General features: G+C 54.4%; 2 protein-coding genes across 14 annotated transcripts in view; one reads left to right on the top strand and one right to left on the bottom strand.

The window, feature by feature from the left end:
• SLC29A1 (solute carrier family 29 member 1 (Augustine blood group)) overlaps nt 1–11666 on the top strand; it is a 15039-nt gene extending 3373 nt beyond the window's left edge. Inside the window, exons 1-14 of one of the 12 annotated variants that reach the window (XM_023212927.2) lie at nt 1095–1187; nt 3576–3682; nt 4775–4854; nt 6889–6970; nt 7088–7290; nt 7406–7545; nt 7846–7980; nt 8067–8164; nt 8296–8374; nt 8863–8960; nt 9504–9612; nt 9849–9934; nt 10313–10512; nt 10924–11658. In XM_023212927.2, coding sequence (XP_023068695.1) covers nt 4826–4854; nt 6889–6970; nt 7088–7290; nt 7406–7545; nt 7846–7980; nt 8067–8164; nt 8296–8374; nt 8863–8960; nt 9504–9612; nt 9849–9934; nt 10313–10512; nt 10924–11035 — 1371 coding nt within the window. In that variant the 5' untranslated portion in view covers nt 1095–1187; nt 3576–3682; nt 4775–4825 and the 3' untranslated portion in view covers nt 11036–11658. Of the gene's footprint in view, nt 1–1036; nt 1495–3575; nt 3683–4771; nt 4855–6888; nt 6971–7087; nt 7291–7405; nt 7546–7845; nt 7981–8066; nt 8165–8295; nt 8375–8862; nt 8961–9503; nt 9613–9848; nt 9935–10312; nt 10513–10923 lie in introns of those variants that run through there. The other 11 variants (XM_023212925.2, XM_023212923.2, XM_023212921.2 and 8 more) reach the window with 11 other exon arrangements.
• On the bottom strand, nt 10100–15203 carry LOC111543100. Of its 2 annotated transcripts, none has more exons than XM_031935635.1 (3): nt 14749–15203; nt 13206–13331; nt 10100–10555 (listed from the first exon to the last, which is right to left on the bottom strand). In XM_031935635.1, exons 1-3 carry the CDS (start codon nt 15070–15072, stop codon nt 10544–10546), a joined length of 462 nt encoding a protein of 153 aa, XP_031791495.1. In that variant the 5' UTR covers nt 15073–15203; the 3' UTR covers nt 10100–10543. The 2 variants fall into 2 exon arrangements, with proteins under 2 accessions (XP_031791495.1, XP_023068699.1); XM_023212931.2 differs by lacking the exon at nt 10100–10555 and adding an exon at nt 11617–11874.
• Nucleotides 15204–18543: the final 3340 nt, after the last annotated feature.

Here is an 18543-nt window from a genome sequence, read left to right as displayed (position 1 = left end):
GGTACTGCCAATTGTTAATCAGTGTCTGTGGCTTCTCTAGGGAACAAGCCCTTCCGGTCAGTGGGCATGGGGTGAGCAGCGTGGGTTGGATTTTCTCCTCAGGACCTTTCCAGCCTTAGGATCACGCTCTAGCACTGAGTGCTGCTGGAAGGGCAGGGAGTGCACCCCACCCCACCCCATTTATTGCTCAACCAAAGAGAGGGCCTCCCTCCCCCTCCCTTGGAGGGACTTGCTGGACCACCCCTCAGCACACCCACACCTTCCTCCTCAGCTAGTGGAGGACGTGATCAGTAAGGCCTCCGCCTCTCAGGACGGCTGGGACAATAGGATTCACTCAGGATGTAAGACTGTTCCTGGCTTTGTCTCTTCCCATTCCCAGCTGTGCCTCAGTTTTCCAAAGTGTTGGATTTAGAAAGGGTGAATTATGAGGGAGTTGGAGGGTTGTGCCCCTGGCCACCTCCGCGCGCACACACAAGCGCAGGCAGAGGCACATACCCCCTCCAAGTCAAAGTTGTGGGTGGTGTGGTGTTCGCGCGTCTGTGGCTGGGACTGGATGTGTCAGGGATGGGGAAACCATCATGCTGGTCACAGAAAATGGGAGTTAGGGACAGAAGCAGTTTTGAAGGAAAATAAGAGGGGGACTGAAAGAAAGAAGGGGGCGTTGAAAGGGAGGGCGCTGGGAGGAAAAAGGTGCAGTGTGGAGGAAGCGCGGCGTGGGCGGGGCTTGGGAAGAGATAACGGAACATCTGAGGTGGAGTGGGCCGTAGGGCGTCGGGGCCATTCTGAGTAGCGGGTGTGTAAATGGAACAGTCCGGAGATAGATTTTATGGGAGTCTGCTCAGGTCCTTAATGTGCACAGCCCCATGTGCCCCACACGAAGGACAATCTTGGCGTGGCAGGGCCCAAAGAGGTCCTGTCTACCGAAATAACACCACCAGGCGGCCCTGGGGGCGCAGGGGCTCGGGGTGGGGACCGCAGAACGCGCGGAGTCGCCGTGGGGTGGCAGGGGCGGGCCGGGGGCGGGGCCGCGGGCGCACGGGTGTAGGGGAGGGAGGTGGCAGTGGGCTCGGGGCGGGGGGGGGGGGGGGGGGGCCAGCGGAGGGCGGGTTTGAATGTGCCCCGGCGGGCGCGGGAAGCTGCAGGAAGAGCGCGCGGATCTCAGCGCGGGAGCACTGCTTCTCCGGCAGGTGCTTCCCGGGTCCGGGGACTGGGGACCGCCAGGGCTGAAGACGCCGCTGCCCGCTTGCCACGGAGGGCAGGGAGGCCGGGTCTGACGGCCCTGCAGCCCGGAGAAGGATCGCCGGGTGGGGCCCCAGTGCGGAGCGTGCGGAGACGCGCAGCACGTGGCGCGCACGGGCCAGGGAGCCGGAGGACCCTGCGGGGACCGGGACCCGAGCTGGGCTGGGCGGCTTGCCTCCCGGGCCTGAAACAGACTGCGGTCACGTTGACCTCCGCAAGGGGCAGGCGAGTGGACGGGTGATCCCGATCGATCTGGTCGGTAACAGGGAGGGGCCGTGCCGCCGACTGCGCTGGCGGAGGGGAATGGGGATGGGGATGGAGGCTCGCGAGCGGAGATGTGGGGCTGTCTCTTTAACCTGGGTCTTTTACTGGCTAAAGTCGTATCCCTGGCGTCTCCTTCCAGCGCACGTCCTCATTTACTGGTTTACTGTGAGAGTATATGAGAGGGCGAAGACACACACCCCTCGGCTTTGCTTACCAGGAGACAGCAGTCGTAGGTCAAGGCTGGCTCCAACCCTGCCCTCACACCTCTAGGGGTCTCTCTCCAGCCCCGTGGTCGTCCTTTTGCCTACTCCTCTCGGTGGCCTCCAGACCCTTTAACTTTCCTCCTGCTTGTGTTAGCTCCCCATGCCAGGATGTGCGTGATGGGGCGGGGCTGAGGTGCCTGACACTCAAGTCAGGCTGGGAATGATCTTGGTCTCCACCTCAATTTTCCCTTTAGTTGGATCAGAGTTCCCCCCCACCTCCCTGTCTACAGGGCTAGCTGAGAAGCAGCTTTTATACTTCTCTCCATTGCAAAAGGAGCTTGAACATTTAATTTGGATTCTAGCTCCTCCACTCACCAGCTCTGTGACCTCAGGCAAGTTACTCAACCTCTCTGAACCTCAGCTGGCCCAATCTATTCAGTGCTAGTACTAGCTTATGGGTGGTTGTGAGGAAAAGACGAGAGATCTGCAGATAGTGGCTGGCCCCATATGAGATCCTAGGAGTGGAGAATTGCAGGAGAGGTGTTGGGAGTCTGGAGGCAGGGAGGTACTCAATTTGGTGGCTGCTTTCAGGGGCCCACCTCAGCAGGCCAAGGCATAGTTGGAGGGACACCAGATGCTCTGAGCTGGTATCATATCCCTGTTTGCTGCTGGGCAAAGGCAGACGAGCAAAACACGAAGGCTGGCCAGCTGAATGTTAGGATATGGGCAGGAGGAGAGGGCTGCCCGTGGTGGAGTTGAATTGTGCCCAAGACTGGAATGGGAACTCCTGAGAACAGAGAGAGCAGGGGTGTAGCTGGGGGATAGGGAAGAAATAAATACTTCTTCTCTAAGCCCAAGCCAGTCTTACCCAGGAGAACAGGAGCTATTCTCCCCACCCCAGGCCTCCATCTGCTTTGAAGTTGCACCTGCCCTTTACTGCCAGGAATCTTGCCTGTGGGGTGGAGTACAGGGTATGCGGGTATGAGGTAAGAACCTAGAGGAAGAGTCCCTACTACCTAATAGAAAACCTGAGACCTAGGCAGGGTGCAGTGGCTCATGCCTGTAATCCCAGCACTTTGGGAAGCCAAGGTGGGTGGATCACCTGAGGTCGGGAGTTCCAAACCAGCCTGGTCAACATGGTGAAACCCTGTCTCTACTAAAAATACAGAAATCAGCTAGGCGTGGTGGCAGGAGCCTGTATTCCCAGCTACTCAGGAGGCTGAGGCAGGATAATCACTTGAACCTGGGAGGCAGAATTTGCAGTGAGCCAAGATTGTGCCATTGCACTCCAACCTGGGCAACAGGAGCAAAAACTCCATCTCAAAGAAAAGAAAAAGAAAACCTGAGACCTGAGCCTTTCCCCCACACCCACCCCAGTAATGCCCTCTTGCCTTCATCTCTCTAGAAAATGTAAATATGATTATTCACCATTCTGGTGCCTAGGACAGTGCCTGGCTAGCATGCAGAGGTCCTCAGTAAATATTTGTTGAAGGGGTGATTGGAGGAATCCTTCTGCCTCCATCTGGAGGTGTGGGCTGAGGGGCCGAGGAGGACCTCTGAGAGCTTGGAGTTTCCCCTGGGAGGGTTGAGAGGAACTACAGAGAATGGGAGAGCCCATAGAATGTCTCATGGTGCCCAGCTGCTTCTGTTTGTCTGAGTGGGCCCTGGAGCAATGCTGCACCTGTGAGAGCTCCCCTGCTGAGACTCCCTGTTCTCTTATCTCTCAAGCGACAGGGGTGGCTTTTTATCTCCTGGGTGTGCTTCTGCTTCTTTGCTTGCAAGCCTTCTCAGAATGGGGCCCCATGAAGCCTGAGGGACTCTCTCCTGATATGCCCTGTGCCACCTTTTTCATTCTGGATCCGCACCCAGGAGCCCGTGGACAAGGCCCATTGCCTGAGCCTGAACTAGGAGCACCTCCTAGGGACTTCCCAGGCTCGCTCTGCTCTGACCCTTCCGCTGGCCAATCTGGGCACCTGGTAAGTGCCCAGAAAGGAAGGGAAGGGAAGCTGTCCTTTCACCCCAAACAGCAAGACCTGGGCCCAGCTAGGCCTGAGTGTGGGGGATGTGTCAGTGCACATCTGCCTGGCTTCCCATGCCATCCAATGGGAAAACTGTTGAATCTGGTGGTGCCAGGGGGTCTTCCCCTACACAAATGGGGAGCAGGAGAGGGATGCTGAGGGAGAAGGATAGGAGCTTTGGGATCCACCCCACCAATCTTCTTTACAAGGTCATTCTCAGAAAGGGGAAGAGGACAGGAGCCTGTGACGGAGGAACTAAGGGAGCACTAGGTGACCCTAGGGTCAGGAGGTGGGAGGAGGAAGGGCTGTACCCCCACATCCATTATGAAATATTTTCCTGGAAAACCAGCCAGCAACTAGGAAGCTCCTGGGCAGTGGCTGGAAAGAAAGGTTAAGGTGCCAACAGCAGAGAAGCTAGAATCTGGGGTGCCTCCAGGAGAGGACAGCCCCACTCTAGCAGTGAATCCAGGGGCTTCCCAGGGAGGGTGGAGAGACCAGATTTGTGGAGAGGGGCCTGGGGAGCCTCTGATTTGGCCTCAGCCATCATCACCGTTGTCTCAGCTGCTGCAGATCTGCCTGCTCTGTGTCCTTCCTCCTCCTCCCCCGACCTCTTTGCTGTGTCTCCTCCATTTGTCTCCCTCCTTCCCTTGTCATCACTGTCCCTGACCCCTCTCGTCCTCTTCCCTGCCTTCTTTGACTGTCTTTCCCTCCCTCCCATCATCTTTCCTCCTCCTTCCCTCCTGCTCTCCACCCTCCTGTTTCCCAGCTTATAAACTGCTTCGGCTGCTGGATAAAAATAGCGGTGGCAGCGGCCAGGCCGGGAGCCAGGTAGAGTCTGAGCAGGCAGGGGGGCCGTGCAGGACTGGCCTGCTGGGCCAGGGGGCTGGGTGGGAGTCAAGTTAAGTGGTCCTGAGGGCAGGGTACAGAGGGGGTCTTAGTGGACTCCTCGACTGGCCTGTTCTGTCAGCCCTGCCCCCTCTCCTCTTAAGAGCCCGTGGAGGCCTGTGGCAGGGCCAAGACAGGGCCTTACTCTGTTCCTGCCCCTAGCAGGCCCCTGAGGGAGGGAGCTGTCAGCCAGGCAAAACCGAGAACATCATCGCCATGACAACCAGTCACCAGCCTCAGGACAGGTAAGGGGTAGGGGGCTGGGCTGTGGATCCAGGGAATGGGTTTTCAGGGATCTAGGTGCAGTGTCCTTTGAAATTGCTGGTTGCCACTGCTGGCTGGCTTTCCAGCCAGGTAGCTATGAGTCAGGTCTGCATCAGGGGCGGGGACCCCTTGTGCCTTGGCTGGGTGCTAGCTGGGGTGTCTGCGGGAAGGGCAGGGTACGTGGGCAGCAGTCCCTCCCTGGCGTGTCTGTGTTTCCACTGTTGCTCTCCAGCCAGTTCGCGGCTTCTGGCTCCTCCCGCCACCACTGTGGGGAGATACTTGCCTCACCCCTCCTTCCAATGCACATCTGGCAGAACTGCCCTGGGGCCTCTGCCTTAGATGACCTGGCCCACCCTGGTTCTCTATCTGATCTTCTTCTCAATTCCCCGCCTCTGGAGCCTGTGAATTCCCAATCAAGTTAGACTTGCAGTTATGACTGTGAATATGTGTTTTGGAAGAGGAGGCTGTAGCTTAATTCAATTTCTTAAAGGGATCTGGGACCCAAGAAGGCTGAGGAAGTGATGCCTGAGATCCAAAGCTCCTTCAAAGCATCAGGCTGTGTCCTTCCCTCCAGCTGAGGCCCCAGAAACCCATCACGTCTGCCCTACCCATCTCATCTCCCTCCTGTGCCAAAGGCTATGAAACTAGGCCACTTGTGCCTGTGGGGGCTTTGAGCATGTAGCTTAATCTCTCTGGGACTGTTTTCCAACCTGTAAAATAGAACTAAAAGTATCTACTTCCCAGGAAGTGGATCTAGAAGTAAGAGAATTTAAGGAGGCATGGCAGTAAGTCCAGGCCCCAGGGTGCTTCCCTGCCTCCTGTGTTTCATTCCCAGACTGCCTGCCCCGTCTGTCCCCACCTCCGCTCTCCTGTGGGCAGTTCCCTGAAGCTCTCGCTGTCTCCATTTGCCCTATTGCACGGCTCAGTCATTTCACAGCGCCCCTGCCCCGATCCTCTCTCCTCTGTGACTTCGGGAGTTTTTCCTTCCACTCTGGGCCTCTGAACCAAGCCTTTAGCTTCTCCAAGGGAAGCGTGTATATGAGGGGGTTGGGGGACTGCAGTTGCATTAACTTAGACATGCTCACGTGGGGCACTCACCACTCCATCCCTGTGTGAGGCCTGCCAGCCATCCAGGCTCTTGCACTCTGGCCAGGCCTGTCTTCTCACTGCCTTGGGCTTTATCCCTGCCATCTCTGAAAAGAGCTGGTGTTGGCTCTGGGGAGGGTGTGCAGACCCAACTGGAGATCTACATGGGCTGGGCTGGGGTTACTCAGCTTTCAGGCAAGGCCTACTTGGGAGAAGCTGGCCTGAACCGGAAGGGTCTTGAAGTATAGGGCCTGGGGCATTTCCCTGGCCAAAGGAGGGCAGCCCTTATTTATACCCTGACGCCCAGAGGACCTCCAGTGGCCCCATGCCTCCTGGCCTGCCCTGGGTGGTATGAACTACAAAGTTCTGTTTGGCCAGGAAGAAAACAGCTCTAAGGCCTTCTCTTCACAGTGGCCCTGAGGCACCCTGCCCGCCTGCCCCTGTAGGTTCAGAATAGTATGGGAGTTTCTCAACCTCAGAATCCTCTCTGGGGAGCAACACAGTCCCTGACCAGACAGCATAATTACTTCCAGCCTGCCTGGTGGGGGTGGAAGACGCTTGCTGCTTGCTTTCTCACTCATCCGCCCGCCCCCAGCCCTTCGGCAGGATTTCCAAAACCATCTCCGGATGTGTGGGTCACACTGGTTCCCAGCCTGCAGAGTCCCCCAGGCCTTCCAGGACTGATAACTATGATCCTGTCAGCCATGCCATTCAGTCCTATGACCCTGACCCCCTCCCCACCCCGAATTCCAGCAAGCCGTGTACCCTTTTCTCCCCCCACACCCATAAGAGGACACATGCAAATGGACACAAACACAGATGCCCTGGGACCTAGAGAGACTGAGGATGGACAGGGGCTTCCCTGGGGCTCATCATGGAATGGGGCAGGATGGTGCGTCACTTGGCCCCTCTTTCCTCCTCCGCTGCAGATACAAAGCTGTCTGGCTTATCTTCTTCATGCTGGGTCTGGGAACGCTGCTCCCGTGGAATTTTTTCATGACGGCCACTCAGGTGAGGCCGGAGGGACTGGGCTCCATGGGGCATTGCCCACTGTGCCTGCAGGATCTGACTCTGTGCTGGTAGGCACAGGGAGAGAGATTTCAACACTCCTCTCTGTAACTCCTGCAGTATTTCACAAACCGCCTGGACATGTCCCAGAATGTGTCCTTGGTCACTGCTGAACTGAGCAAGGACACCCAGGCGTCAGCCGCCCCTGCAGCACCCTTGCCTGAGCGGAACTCTCTCAGTGTCATCTTCAACAATGTCATGACCCTATGTGCTATGCTGCCGCTGCTGTTATTCACCTACCTCAACTCCTTCCTGCATCAGAGGTGAGTGCCCACCCCCTCCCCAGCCCCCAGCCTGACCCTCACTGTGTCCTGCACCCCCTTGGCTGAGCCCCACCTTTGCCCACTTGTTTCTGCCACCCTTGGCCTCTCCCGGCAGGATCCCTCAGTCCATACGGATCCTGGGCAGCCTGGTGGCCATCCTGCTGGTGTTTCTGATCACTGCCATCCTGGTGAAGGTGCAGCTGGATGCTCTGCCCTTCTTTGTCATCACCATGATCAAGATCGTACTCATTAACTGTAAGCTGGGCCAGGAGGGGGCCTGTGGGAGGAGGCGTGCCCAACTACCCCCACTCTTTTTTCAGACCCACTGTTAGCCAGAGAGAAGCCCAGCCTCTGCCTGAAGGGAGTGGATGCTGTGAGCAGTTGGGATTCAGAGGCCTGAGTGGGCCTGGACCAGGGCTGGGAGGGGGCAGAGAGAAGGGCAGCTCAGCCTTAAGGCCCACCAAGAGTAAAGTAGGAATGACAGGGACCTGTCTTCTTGGGCACCTCCAACTGCCAACCGTAGCTCCCCTGCTCATGCCCACCCTGTTTCCCCAGCGTTTGGTGCCATCCTGCAGGGCAGCCTGTTTGGTCTGGCTGGCCTCCTGCCTGCCAGCTACACGGCCCCCATCATGAGTGGCCAGGGCCTAGCAGGCTTCTTTGCCTCCGTGGCCATGATCTGCGCTATTGCCAGTAAGTCCGGCTGTCTACCTGCCCAGTGCCCTGGTGTGGTGGGGAGAAGGGATGGGGCCTATCTCTGATCACTGACACCACCCCAGGTGGCTCGGAGCTATCAGAAAGTGCCTTTGGCTACTTTATCACAGCCTGTGCTGTTATCATTTTGACCATCATCTGTTACCTGGGCCTGCCCCGCCTGGTGAGTAAATGGAGCGAGCTGGGGTTTGGGGTATAGGGGTCTGGGGTGTTCTGAGGATAAAACCTGAAGGAGGCTGGGATTCTGGAGATTCTGCCTGTGAATCCACCTCCCCCGTCTCCCTTACTTGATAGGAATTCTACCGCTACTACCAGCAGCTCAAGCTCGAAGGACCCGGGGAGCAGGAGACCAAGTTGGACCTCATTAGCAAAGGTCCGAAGAGCCTGAGGAAGCTGGGGTGGAGGAGGATGGTATACCAGGCGGGGGAGAGCACGAGCAAAGAGAACAAAGATGAGTGCACTGTGTTAGCTAGCAGCCCTGAGCCAGAGGAGGACCGAAGGACTGGGGTGGGGAGAGGAAGACAAATAGGAAATAAGGGCCGGCAATGATAAAATGGGGGCAGATCCTGGATGACCTTGAACGCCTGAGGTGTTTGGACTAAAGGCAGTGGGAAGCAATTTCAGATTCCTCAGTGAGGAATAACGTGACCTGAGGCTCCTGGAAGAGGCCAGGCCCCCGGGACTTGAGCTGTAGGGATTTGGAGGCGAGGTTTGGTTTAGGGTTAGGGTATGGCTGGGACTGGTTTGGGACTGGTTAAGGAGGCGTCTACTTTCAAGTGATCCCAGCCCTTTTGGGGAATGTTTGTGTTGTCTTCTGTTGCGCTGTCCTCCCCACAACTTGGAGATTCTTCCACCCCGCAGGAGAGGAGCCAAGAGCAGGCAAAGAGGAGTCTGGAGTTTCAGTTTCCAACTCTCAGCCCACCAACGAAAGCCACTCTATCAAAGCCATCCTAAAAAATGTATGTAGGGAAGGTTATCCTACCTTCTACCCCTTGTCCTCTTTCTCTCTTGCTCCCTCCCTCTGCCACCCATCTCCTCCCTTTCTGACCTGAGAGTGGTCGCTCCTGGATTCTTTTGTGTGTGCGTGTGTGCCCATGTGTGCATGCCAGGGGTGGGGTTCGTGGTTCTTTTTTTTTTTTTTTTTTTTGAGACAGAGTTTCACTCTTGTTGCCCAGGCAGGAGTGCAATGGCACAATCTCCACTCACTGCAACCTCCATCTCCCAAGTTCAAGTGATTCTCCTGCCTCAGCCTCCCAAGTAGCTGAGATTACAGGCATATGCCACCCTGCCCGGCTAATTTTTTGTATTTAGTAGAGACGGTTTCACCAGGTTAAGTTAAGCTGGTCTCAAACTCCTGACCTCAGGTGATCCACCCACCTTGGCCTCCCAAAGTGCTGGGATTACAGGCGTGAGCCACCACGTCTGGCCCGGATTCGTGGTTCTTTAATGCACAGCCACCATGAAGACACAGGCACCTGGGTGACTCTACCCCTTCTATCTAGATCTCAGTCCTGGCTTTCTCTGTCTGCTTCATCTTCACTATCACCATTGGGATGTTTCCAGCTGTGACTGTTGAGGTCAAGTCCAGCATTGCAGGCGGCAGCACCTGGGGTGAGGATGCCACAGGTTCCCAGGATGGGAACAGACAGGATCTTGAGCTGGGCTGGAAGTAGGGAAGAGAGGGAGCCTGGGTCACCTTCTCCCCATTTCCTGGGTCCATTTGCCCTTCCCTGGGCTGGAAGCATCTTCTCCATTTTACTGTTGGGAAAGCTGAGGCCCAGTGAAGGTTAGGCTTGCTATACCTGCCTCTGTGAGCCTGATAACCACCCGTTCATCTCCTCTTCCAGAACGTTACTTCATTCCTGTGTCCTGTTTCTTGACTTTCAATATCTTTGACTGGTTGGGCCGGAGCCTCACAGCTGTATTCATGTGGGTAAGTGAAGGAAGAGGGCCCCAGGCCCCTGTGGGAAGTAAGAGTCCAGCCTGGACCCAGAGAGGGAACCCAAGAAAGTATGGTAGTAAGGGGACCATTTGTTTTAAAGTCGAGGCATAATTTATGTATAGTTAAGTACAAATCTTAAGTGTACAACTTAATGAATATATATATATATGCATACCTGCCCAGATGGAGATATAGAATATTTCCAGCATTCCAGAGGGCTCCACCGTGCCCCTTTCAAGAGTAACCCCCTAAGGCGAACCAGGCTTTGAGGTTTCAGTTCAGGTCCTGAGAGGCCCCAGATGGATCCTTGGGGTCCTGGCTGTGCCCTGGGGTGGTGGCCTGGGCTGAGGCCCTGCCTGGTGCCCACAGCCTGGGAAGGACAGCCGCTGGCTGCCAAGCCTGGTGCTGGCCCGGCTGGTGTTTGTGCCGCTGCTACTGCTGTGCAACATCAAGCCTCGCCACTACCTGACTGTGGTCTTCGAGCACGATGCCTGGTTCATCTTCTTCATGGCCGCCTTTGCCTTCTCCAACGGCTACCTCGCCAGCCTCTGCATGTGCTTCGGGCCCAAGTGAGTAGGGCTGGCAGGGAACTTGGTGGTGTCAAGACAGGATCTAAAGTTCCAGTAGGGGACACTCAGTAGAGGGAGGGCAAAAGGAGAGTCCCTGCTCCCAGAGCTGAAAGGAGAGATGGCTCAGGAGGGGCTCACTAGGCTGAGGGGATAGTGACTGTAGTGGGGGTGGGTGTCCAGGCTTACTTGGGTATAGGTGGAGACGGGCTCGCAGGGAGTGAAAGGCAACCCCACCATACACATTCCCTCAAGGAGGAGAAGCCAGGTTGGGGTTAGGCAGCTAGGATGGGTTGATCAGCAGAATGAGGTTCGACAGTCACGTCACCCCCACCCCACCCCTCCTTCCACCCAGAGGCTCTGGGCTGGGGTACAGCCATTCTGAGGTAGCCGTGCCCTTCCTTCCCCACTTAGGAAAGTGAAGCCGGCTGAGGCGGAGACCGCAGGAGCCATCATGGCCTTCTTCCTGTGTCTGGGTCTGGCACTGGGGGCTGTTTTCTCCTTCCTGTTCCGGGCAATTGTGTGACAAAGGATGGATGGACAGAAGGACTGCCTGCCTCCCTCCCTGTCTGCCTTCTGCCCCTTCCTTCTGCCAGCGGTGAGCCTCACTGGTCTGGAGGTTTTTCTTCTAACTGACTTCTGCTTTCCACGGCGTGTGCTGGGCCCAGATCTCCAGGCCCTGGGGAGGGAGCCTTTGGACGGACAGTGGGGACATTGTGGGCTTGGGGCTCAGAGTGGAGGGACAGGGTGTAGCCTCGGCATCTGCTTGAGTTTCTCCACTCTTGGCTCTGATTGATCCCTGCTCGTGCAGGCCAGTGGAGGCTCTTGGGCTTGGAGAACACGTGTGTCTCTGTGTGTGTCTGTGTGTCTGTGTCGGTGTCTGTCGGACTGTCCGCCTGTCCCGGGGTGGCTAGGAGCTGGGTCTGACCGTTGTATGGTTTGACCTGATATACCCCCTCCCTCCATTCTCCCCTGCGCCTCCTCCTCTGTGTTCTCTCCATGTCCCCCTCCCAGCTCCCCATGCCCAGTTCCTACCCATCATGTACCCTGTACAGTTGCCACGTTACTGCCTTTTTTTAAAATATATTTGACAGAAACCAGGGGCCTTCAGAGGCTCTCTGATTCAAATAAAGCTTTCTTGTTTTTTTCTCCTTGGCTCCCTGTGTCCTCCAGCCATGGCTTCATGCCCTGGAGTGGGTAGAGGGCTGGCAGCTGAGTCCGGGAGATGAGCATGACCCAGCTGGGCCCTGGCCAGGACTGGACCTGGGTCCAAGGGCCCGGGGGTGGCGAGGGGGTGGTGGGTAGTCCTCCTGGCCTCAGAGGGGCTGCAATGCCCCCTGCTGGGGCCATAGGGGAGGGACAGGCCTAGAACCAGAACACCCAGACTGTTAGCCAAGACAGAGAGAACAGGTTTTTCCTTGCTTCATAGGACAGAGGATGGAGATAGTTCCCCATCTTTCCTTTGTCTTCACTGCCACCCCCTCCACTCTGTCCCCAGCCCCAGCAATGAACTCTACAAAACTGGCCAGCTCCTGGCCTCACTCCCACACCACCAGGCAGGAAGAGGCTGAGGCCTGAGGGTTCTCCCCTACCTGGCAACCAGCCCTGACATCAAAGCTCAGCCTGCCAGACTTCCTGGGGAACAAGGGGCCTGTGTGTCCACACAGTGAAACCAACCCTCCCCTTCTCAACCCAAACTCTGGCCTAGGGAGGAGTGGGTTGATATGGAACTATGACAGTGTCTCAGTGGAGAGGGCCCTACCACTGGGACCCCCATCTCAAGAATGACCTCCTGACTGGAAGTGGGACCAGAGCGCTGGCCGCAGTGCAGCACCCCTGCAATTAGTACCCCCTACCCTCCCACAAGTCTCAGACTCCTCCCAGAAAGCAGAAGACATTCCTGAATTCTCAGTGCGGGCTGCTCACTCAGCCCTGGCCAGCGGATGGCTACAGAGTTGGCACCTTTGTCAGTCCTTCCTTTCTCACTGGAGTTTAATTTAATTGAGAACTTCAGGCCTCATTAAGGGCTGTTAGCGCATTTTTAAGGCTCTTTCATGAGCTCTAAAGCCCTAATGGAGTAGCTAAGTATACCAGGGCACTGGGAACTGAAGTTCATATGCTATTAATCATTTGTCAGACCACAGTATTTATCTGAGGTGCTGGAAAACAAGGCATTCCTTTTGGATCAGGCTCAAAAGCTGAGGGGTTCCCTGAGTGTCCTTCCCCCAGTCTGCAGTGCTGTTTGGCAGTGAGTCAAGCTGAACATACAAACCTGAGCTCTTTCTTGTCCTCAGTCCTCCCATTGTACCCAAGCCCCAAAGAGCCCTATGGGTTTCCTTCCTCAGCACCAGCAGCGCCTCAGGATTCTGTATTTCTTCCTAAGGTCGCTTTACCACCTCCTGCCTGACCCATTGGGACTTCCAGGTCTCTTCCAGTCCATTCCACACATGGCCACAAGAATAATCTGAAAGCGAATCTAGCAGGTGCTGCTTGCTCTCTGGAGCATGCGTCTGTGTCCTGAGCGTTTTCTGATCCTCCACCACCGACAGCCAGTTTGAGTTTCTTTGCACCTCAGAGCTTTCATAATTTTGTGACTTTTCTATCTTGTTCTTACCTTACTCCAGCTACCACTGTCATGTTTTTGAGGTTAGGGTGTACTTTTTACTCCTATTTTGGCTTTTCAAGCTATGTCATACCTGCCTCCCAGAGGTACTTGGAAAATGTTGGCTTGATGGCATGTGCCTTATCCCAAGGCAGAATTCATCTCCACAGTCCTCACATGCCCCACTCCAGCCATGTGGTAGCAGGTCTTGCTTGTGACCCTGGGATAGAGATGGGGATGTTAAGTAGGTTCCTCTCAACCCCAGCACTGATTTGAAAGGAAAAACTAGGATATAGTTCCTTTCTCCCTTCCTGTACTTAAATTGATGTTGAAGGAAATTACTAGAGTATTTTCTCCCCAAAATTTTTAAACACAAATGCTAAAAAATGTCAGTCTCTTTCATTCTCCTGACCTCAGTGTTTTCACAGGTAAACCTGGAGGGGGTGAGGAGGTTAGGAAAAGCAGCTCCTAGGTCTCCTGCCCACTCAGCTGCAGGGATGGCTCCCGACCCCAAGTGGGTGCTCACAGGCCCTGCCCTTTGGGGAGCAGGGGTCTCTTCTGGGTCCTCCACCTTCCTGCTAGCACCTTGCTGCCTGTAAAGTAGAGAGGGCTGAGCATGAAAATCCACCAGATATCCCTGGCTGCCCTGGCTTGCTGCTGGTCATCACCTTCCTTCCATGTCATATTTTCTGCTCAAAACAGTCAATATTTCAACTGCTGTCCCTGGAGTGGCTGCCATTGCAACACAGGAATGTCCCTCTTGTTTAATCTTTTATGATGAAATGTTGGGGCTTTAAACAGTTGAAAAGCTAAGAGCTGTAGTAATCAGCCATCCTGGAAAATAGAAATGAAGCCTTAGGTATAGTCTATGAGTCAGAATGTATCTTTATATCTATTCTTTGAGGTGAATACGGAAATACCATGGTGGAGGCAATATAAAGCCAGGGCTGGGAGAGCGTTTGACAAAAGAACCCCAATTAAGTTTTTGTTTTTGCTTTTTTTTGGTGGTGGGGGGGTGGGATGGCGTTTCACTCTTGTTGCCCAGACTGGAATGCAATGGCATGATCTCAGCTCACCGCAACCTCCGCCTCCTGGGTTCAAGCAATTCTGCCTCAGCCTCCCAAGTAGCTGGGATTACAGGCATGCATCACTACGCCTGGCTAATTTTGTATTTTTAGTAGAGATGGGGTTGTACCACGTTGGTCAGCCTTGTCTCAAACTGCCGACCTCAGGTAATCCTGCCTTGGCCTCTGAAAGTGCTGGGATTACAGGTGTGAGCCATCGTGCCTGGCTAAAGTGTTTTTGGTTTTTTTTTGAGATGGAGTATTGCTCTGTCACCCAGGCTGGAGTGCAGTGGCATGATCTTGGCTCCGCCAAGATCTACTACGGCCTCCACCTCCTGAGTAGCTGGGATTACAGACATGTACCACCACGTCTGGCTATTTTTTTTTTAGTAGAGGCGAGGTTTCACCATGTTGGCCAAGCTGGTCTCGAACTCCCGACCTCGTGATCTGCCCCCCTCTGCCTCCCAAAGTGCTGGGATTATAGGTGTGACCACACCCGGCCCCGTTAAAGTTTAACTAGAGTTAAACTATGACACTAAATCAAAATGGATGTAAACAGAAAAATGCAGTCACCTTAAGGAAATAGGGCTGTTTGTCCAGCAAGCCCTTCCTGGAAGCCAAGTCTTCACACACAGGAAGAGTGGCAGTCCCCAGGTCAGCCAGCAGATCTGACTCAGAGGCCACGTTGGTAGTGTCCCCCCAAACCCTTGGGGACCAACTGTTTCCTGGGCAGGTTGGCACTAAGGGTGGAAATGGGCAGAGCCCAACTCCCCCTGGCCCCAACCTCATCAGTGGCCCTGTGTCCGGCTTGGACTCCTCCAGCTCATCTCGGTATGACCTGGCTTCCTGTGTAGATGCTCCCAGGGAGAGGACGTGCCCACTCAGAGCCTTCTGCATCCTTGGCAGTCCTGGTGCTCGCTGGAAGTGAGCAAGTTGGCGTTCTGGCACCAGACTGCAGGGTGACTGCTAAATGTGAGTCAGCAGGGCCCCACGAAGGCCTCTGTCCTCTCTCCTGGGCTTGCCCCGTACCAGCTGTGATCCCGGATTAGTCACTCCTCCCCTAGGCCCCGCCTCCTCGTCCCTACAAGGGGATGACATATGTGTTGACTTAAGTAAATTAAGTGTGCAGGAGAGCACGGATGCAGGAGGTGAGGTCCCCAGAGCTACGTGGTGCCATCACTTACCAGGATGAGCCTCAGGACGGCCCTCCCCGCACCGCACGTTCCCCCACCTAGCCTATTCCAGGCTGCTTCCCACCTGCGTTCATTCCCCTCCCCCGCATCTCCAGTCCCCGGAAGCTTCGAGACCCAAGCCTCACTTCCCCTACTCCAGATATTTCCAGCCTGAACCACCACGCGGGTCCCTAAGCCCCGCGGACAGCGGAGAACCGTGGGGCTGGGGACGGCGAGAGGGGCGACGGGGACCAGGCCCCTACGCCGTCCCGCCGCGAGAAGCGGAGCGGGTGAGGTTACCCGGCCCGCGCGCCCCCTGGCGGGCGGACAGCCCCACTGCTCTGCGCTTCTGCGTCCTGGCGGGTGGGTGACCAGACTGCGTGTCAGACCCACGCCACTGCCCCGTGTCCGGGTGACCTTGAGCCAGGCTCGTTCCGTCGCGGCGCCACTCATCTGTAAGGCAGGGATAGTCACACTTGCCCTGACAACCGCGTGGGTCGTGAAACTTGTTATTCACTGAACTAGTGAATAACAACGTTACTTGGGCCAGCCACCCCTGTACTCACTGTCTTACATGGCCTTATCTGATTTCCCAATAACCCTGTAAAGTGATGACTATTGCTATGCTCATTTTACTCCAGGAAACTGAATCTGAAAGGTTAAAGGATGGAAAAATATTCTGTAAGCTGCAAAGCACTAGGTAAATATGTTTCTCTCTCTTCTCTCTCTCTCTCCCCTCCCTTTATGAGAGTTCCCAGTCAGGGAAGGGAACAGAAAAATACAAGGCATCATGTGGCACCATAATGCAAATGTGGTCCACCTTCCTCCCCTATTTTGGACATAAGACAACTCTTGTCTTCTCTTTTCAAGTCCTCGGGGATCCCAAGAATCCTGGGACATTGACCTCTCATATAATCTCACCCAGGTGAGACCAGCAAAGTCCCTCCGGATGTCTAACCTCAGCCCCTCCTGGGTGTGATCTCCTCTCCACCCAGCAGCACTATCACAGTCCTACCATTCCATCATCTGGGTGGGGTGGCAGCGAGGCCAGTGAATGGTCCAGAAATCCAGCCCATTGAAACCTACATGCTGAAAAGGAATGACTTCATTTTGGGACAGGCCAGGTGGCAGGCAAAACAGTTAAGTAGATCAGGGTTGTTTGTGGTGCCACCTGCTCCCTGCACTTTCCACTGGCTATAATCTGCTCTGGGATGAACTGATTTGGGGTTAAGTTTTACCTTCTTAGTCAAAAGGGGCCTGGAACACTGAACAATGCCCAAGATAAAAAGGGATGCCTGGTGGGCATGATGACAGGAGGAGGACACACATTTTGGACTAGGCTGACAATGGTAGCAAGGTAGGACTTAGTCACACCCCTTAGGCCACTGATAAATCCTTAAAAAGGTGAGACATAGTCATATGTGTATTAATAGAGCAGGTTACTAAATGTCTGATTTACAATTCAGGAGTGTCTTAGACCACAATTTCTGGCCCTTTTCTCACTGCACTCCCTGAAGTGATTTTTGTCCTTGCACATGACTTCACCCATTAGCATGATGCCTAGATCTAAGACTGCAACCCAGGCCTCTCCTACATACCCCTCTGCCTAGTAGACATCTTTCCTTGGTGCCCTGCAACGTGCTTAAAGCAGACCTCCAACCTAGAGTGGCCCTCCATCCCTGCTTTCCCCCTAAGCCCCTACGTTCTAGCATTCTTCCTCAGACAAGGCTTATACTCCTCCTCTTCCCCACCCCTGACTGGTCTACAGAGACCTTCAGCCTCTCTCTTCTCCAAGCTATGTCCTGTGCAGCCTTCAAGTAGGTTATATTTTTCTTGAATAAAGGGCTGCACTCCAGCCTGGGCGACAGAGTGAGACGCTGTCTCAAAAAAAGAGAAAAAAAGTCTCAAATACAAAAGCATGCAAGCAGTTTTTTGTGTGTTTGTTTTGAACAACACAATTAACAGGTTTGATTTAATAGATTTAACCTGGGTGGGCACGGTGGCTCACACCTGTAATCCCAGCACTTTGGGAGGCCGAGGCGGACGGATCACCTGAGGTCAGGAGTTTGAGACCAGCCTGACCAACATGGAGAAACCCCGTCTCTACTAAAAATACAAAATTAGCCGGGTGTGGTGGCGCATGGCTGTAATCCCAGCTACTCAGGAGGTCGAGGCAGGAGAATCGCTTGAACCTGGGAGGTGGAGGTTGTGGCGAGCCGAGATTGCATCATTGCACTCCAGCCTGGGCAACAAGAGCAAAATTCCGTCTCGAAAAAAAAAAAAAAAAAAGATTTAACCTAACAACTAGGTTTTTTTTGTTTGTTTGTTTTTTCTCAAGCACATATGGAGCATTTAGAGATATTAACCACCTTCTAAAGTTACAAACGAAGTCTCAAATACAGGCCTGGCACGGTGGCTCATGCCTGTGATCACAGCCCTTTGGGAGGCCATCGCTGGCAGATCACTTGAACCCAGGCATTTGAGACCAGTCTAGGCAACATGGCAAAATCCCATCTGTACAAAAAAATATTAAACAATCAGCCAGGGCTAGTGATACATGCCTGTAGTTCCAGCTACTTGGGAGGCTGAGGTGGGAGGATCGCTTGAGCCCAGGAGGTTAAGGCTGCAGTGGGCCATCAGCTGGCCACTGCACTCCAGCCTGGGTGACAGAGTGAGACTCTGCCTCAAAAAAAAAAAGAGAGAAAAAAAAAAAGCCTCAAATACAAAAGAGCCAGTAACATACATACCACATTGTATGTCTACAACATAATTAAAGGGTATATAAAAAATAATTGAAAATGCCGGGCGTGGTGGCTCACGCCTGTAATCCCAGCACTTTGGGAGGCCGAGGCGGGTGGCTCACAAGGTAAGGAGATCGAGACCATCCTGGCTAACACGATGAAACCCCATCTCTACTAAAAATACAAAAAATTAGCCAGGCGTGGTGGCGGGCGCCTGTAGTCCCAGCTACTCGGGAGGCTGAGGCAGGAGAATGGCGTGAACCCGGGAGGAGGAGCTTGCAGTGAGCCGAGATGGTGCCACTGCACTCTAGCCTAGGTGACAGAGCAAGACCCCGTCTCAAAAAAAAAAAAAAAAAATTGAAAATGTAAAACACTTTTAAATTAGTTAAAGAGGATACCATAAGAAATCAGAAAATCCTTAAAATTGAATTGTAATAAAAATATTGAATATTATT

The sequence above is a fragment of the Piliocolobus tephrosceles genome, chromosome 5 (genome assembly GCF_002776525.5).
Source record: "Piliocolobus tephrosceles isolate RC106 chromosome 5, ASM277652v3, whole genome shotgun sequence".
Lineage (NCBI taxonomy): Eukaryota > Metazoa > Chordata > Mammalia > Primates > Cercopithecidae > Piliocolobus > Piliocolobus tephrosceles.
Note: the sequence above shows the minus strand (reverse complement) of the source record. Positions and strands in the feature narration are given on the sequence as shown.

Bases quoted from the DNA above. Each gene is read 5' to 3' on its own strand.
- LOC111543100 (XM_023212931.2), bottom strand. From the start codon at position 15,072: ATGCAGAAGGCTCTGAGTGGGCACGTCCTCTCCCTGGGAGCATCTACA. The intron at 13,332-14,748 runs GTGACTGCATTT...TCTCTATCCCAG, and splicing joins AACAGCCCTATTTCCTTAAG to GGTCACAAGCAAGACCTGCT. The intron at 11,875-13,205 runs GTATGACATAGC...TTCTGGTTCTAG, and splicing joins CAAGTACCTCTGGGAGGCAG to GCCTGTCCCTCCCCTATGGC.